At 23.5% G+C, this 13,379-nt stretch overlaps 1 protein-coding gene across 1 annotated transcript in view; it reads right to left on the reverse strand.

The window, feature by feature from the left end:
* Positions 1–10,366, reverse strand: part of LOC117174403 — a 77,193-nt gene extending 66,827 nt beyond the window's left edge. Inside the window, exons 1-2 of the mRNA XM_033363497.1 lie at positions 10,012–10,366; positions 1,112–1,367 (exon numbers count right to left, since the gene is read on the reverse strand). Of these exons, the coding sequence (XP_033219388.1) occupies positions 1,112–1,360 (249 nt within the window). The 5' untranslated portion in view covers positions 1,361–1,367; positions 10,012–10,366. The remainder of the gene's footprint in view (positions 1–1,111; positions 1,368–10,011) is intronic.
* Positions 10,367–13,379: the final 3,013 nt, after the last annotated feature.

A 13,379-nucleotide genomic window follows, 5' to 3' on the forward strand; every position in this document is an offset into this window, starting at 1 on the left:
TTGGTCTAGTGGAATATTTATTATCATTGGTTAATTAATTTTTAATTAATTAAACAAATGGAATTTGTTTAAATATTTTTTCGAAAATTTGTTTTCTCCCTAAAACTTATTACTATTATTCTAGTGGAATATTGATTAACATTAGTTCATTAAGGTTCAATTCTTTAAACAAATGGAATATGTTTAATATAATTTTGTTTTATTAAAAATTAATAAGGTTTTTAATATTAACATTGCTGAATAATTTTATTAAAAATTTTTTTTATAAACATTATCACTTAAACATTACTGATAAATTAATTATTATTAACTTAATTATTAATCAGTAATTAATTATTACTGATAAAAATTCCACTAGACTTACAGTGATAATTTTTATTAAAAAAAAATCGAAACGAAATGATTAGAATTTCTAGGGAAAAAACAAATTAAACAAAAATCATTTAAACAAATTCCATTTTTTTGAACGATAAAAAATTAATGAAACAATGTTATTAAATATTCCACTTGTTTAAATATCATTTGTTTAAATAATAAAAAATTAATAAACCAATGTTAATAAATATTATACTAGAATAATAGTAATCAGTTTTAGGGGGTGAAACGCATTTTCGAAAAAGAAATTTAAACAAATTCCAATATTATATTAATATATTAATAATTTTAACTAAAAAAAGACGAGAATACAGTGTTTAAAAGGTCGATTTCATAAAGAATTGGCATTTTTGGTTTTATGGGTAGTTTTCAGGTACATGGGAGACTTCAAGTCCTGTTAAAATACAAACCTGTTAAAATAAAAAGATAAAAATTAGGAAATTTCTTTTTTCGGATTTTGAATAAAATGGGAGGGGGTGTCGTTGCCCTCTAGCATGCAAAAACATTTTGCCATTCATTTTTCGACCACCCTTTTGTGTATATCTCTCCATCGCGTTTGATCGTTGTATAGTAACATGGAGCGGTATGGATTAGAAGCGTCGAAATATTTGAAAATGGAAATTTAAAAAAAAATGATTATAATTTCATTTTGACACGTGTTATTGAATCCTTGTTGGCCAATTCAAATTTCAAGTGCTTTACAAAAGTTAATTATTAATTATTTTATTAATCTTACTTGTGTCTTGTTGGGAAGATGCGATAAGGGTTCCGTATTAAGAAACTCAGAATTTGTACAGTTGACTATATATTTGTGTTCTCGTTCAAAACACGCTCTTTCGCAGTGGCACCGATTTTGAAAAACTGGACCACAACTTAATTTGGAAGACTCCTCAGTTTCCAAATTGTGCCAATTTTTATCACACTCATTGGCATCTTGTGCGAGGCTCAATGATACTAGACCAATAATTATGCTGATGTATCTCATCTTTAATCTGCAATTAAAGAAATTACAATTTTAGTGAAGAATTTTCTCCTGTTTCAGGAAATGTTTATCCATTTTGGGAATTAATTAACATTCAGGATATTTTATTAAAGTACTGTAATCACAGTACATGCCAGCTTGTATGACTGTCTAAAAATACACGTTTAAAAAGAAAATAAAAACCAATTTCTAGAGTTGAATATTCGTTTTCTTATGGTAAAAAAATAATTTGGTCACTGCTGAAAATTAATCTTCTTTGTTGAAAATCCTTTTTTTGTGTTGAACATTAATTTTTTACTGACAATTTAACCGTTCCTTTTTTGTTAACTTGATTGAAAGTTGAACTTTAACTAAAAATTAATATTTTGTTTTTGAGAATTTAACTACTTTGTTGAAATTGTAAGGGCATTGTTAATCATTTTTTCAGTAAAAAATTACATTTTTAAGTAAAAATTTAAATATTCCACTTTTGTTTGCAAATTTATCTTTTTCAGTTAAAAATGCTACTATTCGGTTGAAAATTGATATTTTTAGTCAAAAATTCATTTTCTTCGTTGAAGATTTTTAATTTTTTTGAAAATCATCTCCTAATTTGGTTAAAAATTTAAATATTTTGTTGGAATTTTTTTTTAATTAATTTATTTAACTGAAAATTTAACCATCCCATTTTCAGTTAAAAATTAATATTTTTCATTTAATATTATAACTACAGTGAAATCCTTCAATAGCCCTGCCTTCTATAGCCCTTCCGAAAATTGACGCCACGCCGCTGGTTGGCGTAACAGGAGGTGCGCGGTGTCTACGATTGTCACTCAGACGAGCACTCAGGTGTGAATTAACAAAAGAGGAGCGTGCTATAATGAGTTACTTTCCACCCACCGTCAGCCCCAAAATCGGCGCTATAGAAGAGTTTTACTGTATTTTGCTAAAAATTGGTTTCTTTTTTGGTTAAAAATTAATTAATTAATTTGGTTAAAAAATAATTCAATTTAATTAACTAACAATATACTATGTAAGTTTTAGTTGTAAAATTATTTTCCTCATTTAAAAAAATAACGTTTTCAATGAAAATTGATCCTTTTACTTTAAAATTCAATCACTTGGGTGAAAATTAATCTTTTTGGTTGAAAACCTATTATTTGGTTGAAAATTTAACTGTTTGGTTAACATTTATTTTCTTTTATTAAGATCCATGATTTTATTTGGTTAAAAAATATACTACTTATTTGGAAAATGATCCCTCTTATTCGAAACTATTTTTTTTGTTAAAAATTTAACTACTTTGTTTAAAATTTGTTTTTAGTTGAAACTTAATTTCTTTAAACTGAAAATTCAACTATATCATTTTTCATATAAAATTTATTTTGTTTAATTGAAGAACCAATTATTTGGCTAGAATTTTTTAAGTTTCCAAAATTACATTACTTGGTTGAAAGTTGAACCCTTCTTAACAAAAAATTTTTGTTGAAAATTCAACTATTTGGTTGAACATTTATTTTCTTGTTTAAGATTAATTTTTTGTATTCATCTCTTCCTTTACTTGATAAATTGAATTATTTATATTAAAATTCTTTTTTTTTAAATTGCTTTCTTTAGCTCAAATTTAAACTATTTCAATTTTAGCTGACATTTTTCTTTTTTTTTAATTCATCTTTTTGGACAAAAGTTTAACCAGCTTTTTTAAAAATTGTATCCCTTGTTTAGTTGCACGTTGTTTGTTTTATCTGAAAGTTCAACTATTTCAATTTAGTGGAAAAATAATCTTTCTGAGTTAACAGTTTATATTTTTTAGTTGAAAATTTATTTCCTTTGTTGAAGATTCATCAAATTATATTAAAATAATTAATCTCTTAATATAGTTAAAACTGTAACCATTTGCTTTAATTTTTTTTTTCGTGAAAAATTAATTATTTTAAATTAAAATTTACTTATTCCATTTTTGTTTAAAAATTGAAAAATTTTAGTTGAAAATTCAACTATTAGGTCCAAATTCATTTTGTTTAATTAAAGATTATTAATTTTACTTGAGAATTCATCTCTGTTTGAAAATTCAACTCTTTTGTGGGAAATTATTTTGTTGTTGTTGTATAAATATTTATTAATTAAAAATCTTATTATTCGTTTGAAAGTTGAACTAGTTTGTTAAAAATTCAGTTTTGTGGTTGAGAATTCATCATTTTTGTTAAAAAAATTTCTCTTTGGTTGAATATTCGTAATTTAATTTGAAAGTTACTTTTTTTAGTTTAAAATTTAACTATTTTGTTAAAAATTCATGTTTTTTATTTTAAACTGAATCTTTTCTACAGAAAATCTAACTTATTTATTTTTGTTTTAAAATTGATCCTTTTTTGGTTGAAAATTCCAACGAATGCTACGTTTTCGTTGAAAATTGATATTTTTTAGTCTAAAATTCAACTATTTCTAAAAAATTAAAAATTCATGGAAGAATTTCCTAAACTACATTCGTCCTCGATCCACAATGCATATTATGCACTATGACTATGGGGACTTAAGAAAACCGGTTTAGGAACTTCACTTTAGCTATGAGTCACAAATTTTGAAGATCGACTCCCTTCAAATAAATTCTCGCTTTACTCTCTTTGGAAACATTTTTTACAAGAAAATAAAACATTTCTACAACTTTAATCAAAACACGCACTTTTTTGTACAGAAATGTAAGAAAAATACAATGAAATACAATTAGTTTTGAAAGTTTTTAAAATCTTTCAAAATAATTCTAAATAACAATAAATAGCTGCAAATTAATACAAATATTAAATATTTGTATTGTGAATAATAAATATTATTTAAAAAATGAAACAATTGAATTTTACTTCAAAAATAACAATTAAAAAACTATCACTTTGGAAAAAGTAGAAGTTTCGAAAAGATTTCAAAAAAATTAAAAACTAAATGTGGATTTTTAAACATTTCGAACAATTTTAAATAATTTTGAATGGTTCAAAATTCATTTTAAGAGAATATTTAAAAAGATTTAAAAAAATTTATTTTGATCAATAAATAAGAAGTGAAGTATTAATAATTTTGAGAAAATTCAAGGAAGTTTGAGATATATATTAATGCTTTGAAAAGATTTCAAAACATTTAAAACAAATTTTAGATTTTTAAAGATCAAAAAAAAAATTCAGAAGCTTTTTAAGCATCTTGAAAGGTTAGAAAAATTTACATATTAAAAAAAGAATGTGGAAGATTTTAAAATAATTTTTTAGTTGCAGGATTTTCAAGAAATTATAGCAAAGATTCGAGTTTCAATATAATAACGAAATTTGCATTAGATCGCTGCAAAATTAAAAAACAAATTAGCAGATTTTTAAAAGAATATTTTTTTAAATTTCCAAAAAAATGTAATTTATAAACGAATATTTCTAGATTAAAGTAGCTTAAAATAATATAATTTTTTAAATTACATCATTTTAAGTAATTTTAAAGTAGAAACATTAATTAGTACATTAAAATTTGTTATGAAAATTAAAAGATTTTGTTTTCAAAAAAATCATAAGCACTTTTCCGGGAATCTAATAATACTTTTATTATCTTGGACGAGGAATTTTGTTCAGTTTTTTGAAAATCCTGTAAAATTAAAAAAAAAACTATCTTAAAATGATCCAGATCCTTTTTTGAGAATTTTGGAAATCTTATGAAATATTATTTTCAAATTAATTAAGAAAATTAATGTTAGTTTTTTTAGGGGTTATGATACCAATTTTTTATTTCTTCCAGATTGAAATTAAGTTTAAATCTTCTCAAAAACTTGTAAATATCTCTGAAACTAACTCAAATTTTTCCAAATTGATAAATACAATAACTTCACTTGGATATTAAAAATTTATTAAATAGAACAATTCAAGGCTTTCTATTTACAGCTATTCAATTTAAAATTGTTTAGTTCTTACATTTCATTTATAATTGCTCATTTAAAATAAAAAGTAAAATATTGGTAAATATTAAATAAAGTCTTCCTTATTTAAAAAAGTTAAAAGGTTGAATAAGATAAAAACTTAATCATTTTTTTTCTTTTCATCAATCAATATCGATTTCAAAATTAACCTTGGTTTTAATATTCCTACGAGAAAAAAGTTTTTGCATAAATAATAAAGAAAATATACGAGTTTAACTGTAGCACGGAATAGATTTTAAAAACAGACTCGTTTAGCATCCTCTCACATATGATGTCATTAGTTGACTAGCCTAAGAGTATCACAGCCTTGTGGTAAATTATCACTAATCTAAAAATACAGATTAATTTAATTTAACAAAAAAAATTAGAAGCGAAATTTTATATTAGATTCTAAATTATTGATTTAAATTTCTATAAAATTATTCATACTAACAAATCAAGTAGATCCATTAGTAGATATCTTATTCAAAGATGTTTAATTAAAGCTCTTAGGGTACTGCGACTTCAATTTAAATTCTATAATCCAACTTTTTTTTATCGAATTTTTCTTATTAAGATTTCTAATAGTATTAGAGAATTAATATAATTTGGTTTATTAACTGTGTTTGACCTTCTTATGTAATTGATTCAATTTCGATAGACTTTTAGCAACTTTCCTTTTTCTTTTTATATTTCCTGTTATGTTGATTAAAAACGCAGAATTTCTGATAAACAATACATTTAATACTTTTTCGGCTCTTTTAAAACATTTAAACTTTTATTCAGCTTCAGTGCTGATTTAAATATTTCAAAAAAATATCGCAGAAAGTTTTTGTAAATAAATTAAATTAAAGAAAAATTGTTGTGACTGCATTCTCATCATACAAAGAAGATAATTTGAGAATATATAATGTTGGAAAAAAACATGAAATTTGAAACAATAGCAGAATATGATTTGATGAAATCCCAAGCCAAATGAATTTTATACTGGAAATCTGCATTCAAGTAATTGATATTTGTTTTAAGAAAGAGAATCAGTATTTAAATTTGAAATAAAATTAAAAATTACATTTTTCTTAATTCAGAAGATAGTCGGATAACAGACTTGATAGACCAAAATTCTCTCATAACATGGAAAATAGGGTTATTTTTTATAGACCATTTTCCACAAGAAGGATGTAATTTTTACCAAATAGTTGTGTTTCCCAAAAAATAATTGGAGATTTAAACACAAAAAAGGAATTTTCTAAAAAAAAATTGAATTTTCAAGAAAAAAAGTTGATTTACTAGGAAATTATTGAATATATAAGCTAAAAAACTAATTTCCTACAAAGCAGTTGAATTTTCTACCAGAAAATATAGTTGAATTTTCAACAAAAATAGCTTAATCTTGAACAAATTAATTGAATTCTTAACCACAACAAAAACTAATTTTCTACAAAACAATTCTATTTTCAAATAAAAAATGAAAGTTTTCTACAAAAAAATTAAATTTTCAAGCCAAAAATATTAATTTTCTACAAAACAAATTAATTTACAACGAAAGCAGTTGCACTTTGAACCAAAAAATATAAATGTTTAACTAGATTGTTGAACGTTTATTAAAAAAATGTGAAAAACAATTAAATTGTCAACTCGAAAGTATGCATTTTAATTAAAAATTTTAATTTTTAATCAAACAGTTGAATTTCTAATGAAAATAGTTAAATTTTTAACAAAATAATTGAATTGTCAATAAAATAATAATCATTTATAATCATATAGTTGAACTTATATGCCAAAAAGTAGAATTTCCCACAAAACAGTTGAATTTTCAAGCCTTAAATATTACTTTTCACAAAAAAATTTAATTTTTAAATAATAAAAATAAATTTTTAACGTAAAAATATGAATTTTTAAATTTCAATAAAATAGTTTAATTCTCTGCTAAAGTATTGAGTTTATAAGCCAAAAAGATCAATTTGCTACAAAACAGTTGAATATTCAAGCAAAATATATGAATTATTAAGAAGAATAGGTAATTTTTAACAAAATTGTTGAATTATTTGCTAAAGTATTGCATTTATAAGCAAATAATATAATTAGTTTGCTTGTAACAAAAAATAGCTTTTCTCAGTTTAAATAGGGACGCATTTTCTATTAAACAAATAAGTATGCTAAAAAATAGTTGATTTTTTGGCCAAAAATATCAATTTTTAACAAAAAATAGGGCAGTTAAATTTTCCGTACAATAAATTAATTTTTTACCCAAAAGAAAAACGAATTCTCATCCAAATAGTTGAATTTCCAACCAAAATTATGAATTTGAAGCGAAAAATTCGAAGTTTTATATTTAAACTTAAAAAAAAATTAATTTTAAATAAAAAACCATTGAACTTTACCCAAAAAGACAAATTTTCAACCAAATAGTTGAATTTCGAACTAAAAATTAAATAGCTTAATTTTTAATTTGGAAAAAATTAATTTTAATATTTTATTTTTGAATCATAAACCGTCGAAATTCATTGAAAAAGACGAATTCTCAACTAAATAGTTGAATTTTTAATTTAAAAAGATTAATTTTTAACCGAATCATAATCAAATTTTTAACAAATGAAGTTAATATTTGACTGGATTGATAAATCTTCTACCAAAAATTTATTTTTTAACAATATTTTGACGAATTTTTAACAAAAACGTTTATTTTTAACTAAAAAGATTACATTTCTATGAATAAATGTATTTTCTATCCAAAAAGACAAATGTTCGAAAAAATAGTAGAATTTTCGATAAAATAAGATGATTTTTTAAAGAAAAATTTATATTTTCAACAAAATAATTACTTCATGTACCAAATAATAATAATAATAAGTTTTAACTAAAAAATATGAATTCATAAACCTATAATATAAATACAATTATAAATTATTTTTTGGATTTATAAAATTTTGGCAAATTGCTAGAAATGATATTATTTTAAGCAATTTTAAAGTAGAAAAATTAATTTATACTTTAAAATTTGTTTTTAAATCTTTTTAAAAATTCTATTATGAATGTGTTTTCAAGAAAATCCTTTAAAAATGTTCCAGGAATCTAATTATAATGTTATTATTGTGAAACTCGAAAGATTTTTTTTTTAATTTAGTAAAAGTAAAAAAACTACCTTAAAATCATTCAGATTCTATTTTGAAAATTTTGGAAATCTTACTAGATATAAGTATTTAGATAATTTTTCAAACAAACAATATTTTTAGCTTTTCTAGGAATTTTTATCCAAATTTTTTAAAAAGCTTATTACTTTCTGCTGGAAAATTTCAAAAATCGACAATGTGCTTTAAATGTTTTGAAATCTTTTCACGTTTAAAATTATTTTTGAATGTTTCCAAATCTTTTATATATTTTTAAAACTTACTTGTTTAATTTTAAATCAGTAATTGTTGAATTATCATTAATCCAAATTGGCTTTAAAATATTTCTAAACTCAATTTTTTCCCAAATTGACAATTACTCAATTGTTATTTATGCATCAAAATTCAATAATAATTTTACTTAGATATTAAAAAGTGGTTAAATAGAATAATAAAATAAATCAGTTTAAATTGTATAGTTTTTAATATTTGATTTATGATTGCTTATTTTAAATAAAACGTAAAATATTACTAAATATTATAAAAAGTCTCCCTTAATTGAAATTTCCTTAATTAAATGGTTAAAAATGGAATATTTTGAATTGAAACATTATTATCTAATTATTAATTTGAAATTATTTAAAAATTAAAAATAGTTTATAAAGTTTCAATCTAAAATTTACATTTGTTGAGCTACTGTAAAAGTTATATAAAGTTTTGAATTATGGAAACTAATACTTTATTGTTAATTTTTTTTGATTTTCTACAAGAAAATACAAGAAAAAATGAGTTTATTTGTATTTAACTTTATTGTTTAGTAATATTGAGCACATTTCTTAATAAAAAAGTACAAGTTTATCATAAAATTACAGTTTTGGAATGTTTTATTTTCTAGTAAAATTGTTTTCAACCAGGGTTATTGCAATATTCTAAATATTTGTCATCCTAGGTAGAAAAAGAACAACTTTTTGACGAGAAAACTTGTAAATTCGAGTATATTCTTGTAGTTCCACATTTTTTATAAATTCTTGTAGGAAATCAAAACTGCAATAAAATACAGTAATGTACAAAATATGCAAAATTTTATGTTGGTAATTTATTGTATTCATCTGTAGATTCCTGTAAAAAATAAAAATATTTTTAGTTTCCAGTACCTTTTTTAATTTTTTAAATTAAAAAAAGGAAATCTTAATATTGCCACGATGAAAAAATGTATCCATAAATAGTAAAGAAGATTGATAAAACTCGGAATTATAAAACTTTGGCATTGCTTCAAATATTGAAATAGTCTGAAATAAATAGCCTTTATAAAGGAATTTCAGAATAAAACTTGTTCTCATAGAAATATATTTAAATATACAAAATTGTACATAGCTGTGCATTTGATTTTCTAAAAATGAATCACCGCAGCCAGCTATAGCAACACAGCAACAGGTTGTTATATTATATTACACCATCTATAATTTCAAAAGTCCATACATTGCAGTGATAATAAATATTCTATACGAAATGCATTACTTTTTTTTCAATCAAATCCCATTTTTATATAACAAATTTTAACAATATAACAATTTGTATATAACAACAGTGATAAATTCGAATCACACACAATGCTCCATCAAATAAAGTAATTTAAATTCTTGACTTACCTTGAATATAATTAGAACCGTGAAGAAATCCTTATTTTTAAACCTCCTTTAGCACACTGATCGAACCATCGATTTGTGACCCATCCCAATTGACTTTCTTCTGGAATCAATTCACTAAATCACTTCTCACTGTTAAAGTTTCATGAGAATTCTTTATTCTTTCTTTCTGGTTCCTGAAATATCTTATAGACCTTGCAACTAGACTTTATTGGTCCAGATTTATAAAGTTGGTAAAAAAATGGAAAAATTTGAAGATGAAGTTTCTTATCAGGCAATCGAGACTTGCAGGAGCGGAGGGTGACAAGAGGTGGAAAAGGAAACGTGCAGCTCCTTTCCTCGCGAGACACCGAGCATTACGTCGCCGTTCTGCGGCCAGCCGCACCTGTGTCGGCCCCCTCGGATACCTTCATCTTCATATACCTTTCTCGCACACTTTTACATATATTTAGTCTGTGTGGGTGCTCTAAAAGACCTATATTCATTCATTTAAATATGCACACACAGACGTTATTTTATACGACTGTATGTGTGCATACATTGTCAGTTTTATACATACTTGGGTACATTTAATAACGGGAAAAAAAGAAGTAAAGATGAAAAAATAAAGATGTAGAGTGGGAGAGTATAGCGAAGGTAAAGTAGTGGGTGGATGACGAAGGAACTAAAAGAAAGGAACGAGTTCATACCTTTAACCATGATACCCATGAGCATGCCTTTACCCATCGAATTAGGGAACCAGATTCCCGCCTTTTGTTTCGAGTTGAAAACCTTTTTTCTCCCTCTTTTTTCATTTTTTTTGTTGCTAATAAGCCGGAAAGTGAAGTAGTCTGGATGTTTGGTTTTTAATTGTGAATCTTTTTCATTCTCATTTTGCATTAAATTATTTATGAAAAAATATAGATTTCAATAAATTCATGATTCGTTGGCTTATTAATATTATAAGAGTGCTTATAATTGAGTCTAAATATTTTATCCTTAATTTCTTAAAAGAAATCTTTTGATTAGAATTTTGGTAATAAAATGTATTGAATATTAGAAATTTTAGAAATATATTAAAATTTGTTATTGTCTCTTTTTCTATTTGAAATATGTAATAATCTAAATAGATTGGTTCAGAACCAACTACAAAGCTGAAATTTAAAAATAAGTTAACTTTCAACCAAATTGATTAATTTTCTACCAGAAGAAAAAAAATGAATTCTCAACGAAAAATTTAATAGTTGATATTACAATCAAAAAAGATTTTAGTTATAAATCAAAAGCAATAACATTCATAATGAAGGTGAATTTTTAAGAAAAAAGTTGAATCCTCAATCGAAAAAGATTAATTTCTAACAAAAAAGTTAAAATTTTTAAACCAAAATATGAATTTTCAACAAAAGAGAAATTTCTCTTTAAATAAGGGTTTATTGCTCTGGAAATTCTGTATAAAATAAATTTTTGTTGAATATTCATGTCTTTTGTTACAAATGTAACTATTTCGTTGGAAATCAACTAATTCATATTTGGTTTAAAATGTATCTCTTTAGTTTAAAATTAAATATTTCTTTTGAAGGTTCGTATTTTTGGCCGAATTTAATGTTTTTTTGGTTGAAAATTCAACTACTTGGTTAAAAGTTAAAATATTGTTAACAATTTATTTTTTGGTCAAATGCGTTTTTTTTATTCGTTAAAAATTGATTTTTCTAGATTGGAGTTTGATCTTTTTTAGTTAAAAAATGAACAATTTGTTGGAAAATTTATTTCTTTGGATGAAAATTTTTCAACTTAAATTTTGAATTTTCAACCAACAAATAATAATTTTTGACAAAGTAGTTAAACTTTCAAAAAGTACTTGACTTTTTAACCAAAAAAGTGGAATTCTGAACGCAAAATGTATAGTTGATATTTCAATAAGAGAATATTTTAGTTTTAAATAAAAAACAATTAAACAAAAAAGGATAATATTTTTAACCAAAAATATAAATATTCAACCAAAATGGTCAATCTTTAACAACAACAAAAATGAATATTTAACAAATTAATTCAACTTTTAAAAAAGTAGTTGTACTCAAAAATAAAAAAAGATGAATTCTGATCGAAAAATATAATATGATGTTGCAACCAAAAATATTTTAATTTTCATTTAATAACAGAAAAATTTTCATCCAAAGAAATGCATTTCCAACCAAATTGTTTAATTTTCAAAGAAATAGTTACATTTGTAACAAAAGACATGAATTTTCAATAAAAATGATAAATTACCAAACAAAAAATAAACGGTAAATAAACTAATTCAACTTTTAACGAAGTAGTTGAATTTTTAATAAAAAAATGACTTATGATCCAAAGAAATGAATTTTAAACAAAATAATTTGACTCCCTCCTAAATGTTTCTATTTTCAAACAAAAAAGATGAACTCTTAACAAAAAAACATATGAAACTATCATAAACGATATTGCAACTGAAAAATATATTTATTTTTATTCAAACATAATTTAATAAGATAAATAATTAAGACTTTCCATCCAAATACATGAATTTTCAACCAAATAGTTAAATTTTCAAATAAAAAAGATCAATTGTCAAACAAAAATGGAATAGGTTAATTTTCAGTTTAAAAAATCAAGAGTTAACTAAAGCGAAAATTGTTCAACCAAATAGTTCAATCTTTAAACAAAGAGATGAATTTTAAACTAAAAAAGACCAGTTTAAAAAAAAAATGAAAAAGTTAGTTATGCAGCTGCAAAAATAACTGGACAAAAAATTATGAATATTCAATAGAAAATAAATTTTTTATAATATTTAACTAAATAGCTTAAGTTTTTACCACAAACAAAATGGTTCAATATAAAATGAAATAGATATATTTTCAGTTAAAAAAGTAGTTTCCAACAAGAAAAAAACATGTGCGCGACAGTTGGTTCTCGCGCTTCACGCTCGATAATATATTTATTTCGCGCTCCACGCTCGATAATGTATTTACCTCGCACTCCGCGGTCGGTATTTGTATATTTCTTACACTTGTGCAAAGATTTTTTTTAAACTAAAGGTCAAAACATCGACAACCATAAGTTGGTGATAGTGAGTTCTTTTTTGTTAAAGCTCCTTAGGAGCTTTAACGAATGCATTCTCATCACGTATCTCGTGCTTCGCACTCAAATTTTTTTCTCAACTTTAATACCATTTTCATAAATTTATATTATTACAATTTATAGCACGCATTTATATTAAAACAGACGCAGTTTCATTTTCTCTTTTTAAAAAATGCGCAATCTTTAAGAAAATTGGTTATTAAAAATTTTACTGCAACTTCAGCTGGTTTTTCAAAAACTGAATTTCCAAATTTCTTTGTGTTAGAATTTTGGGCTTTTTTGGGCTTTTTTGG

Source organism: Belonocnema kinseyi, chromosome 6 (assembly GCF_010883055.1).
Source record: "Belonocnema kinseyi isolate 2016_QV_RU_SX_M_011 chromosome 6, B_treatae_v1, whole genome shotgun sequence".
In the NCBI taxonomy this organism is placed as follows: Eukaryota; Metazoa; Arthropoda; class Insecta; order Hymenoptera; family Cynipidae; genus Belonocnema; species Belonocnema kinseyi.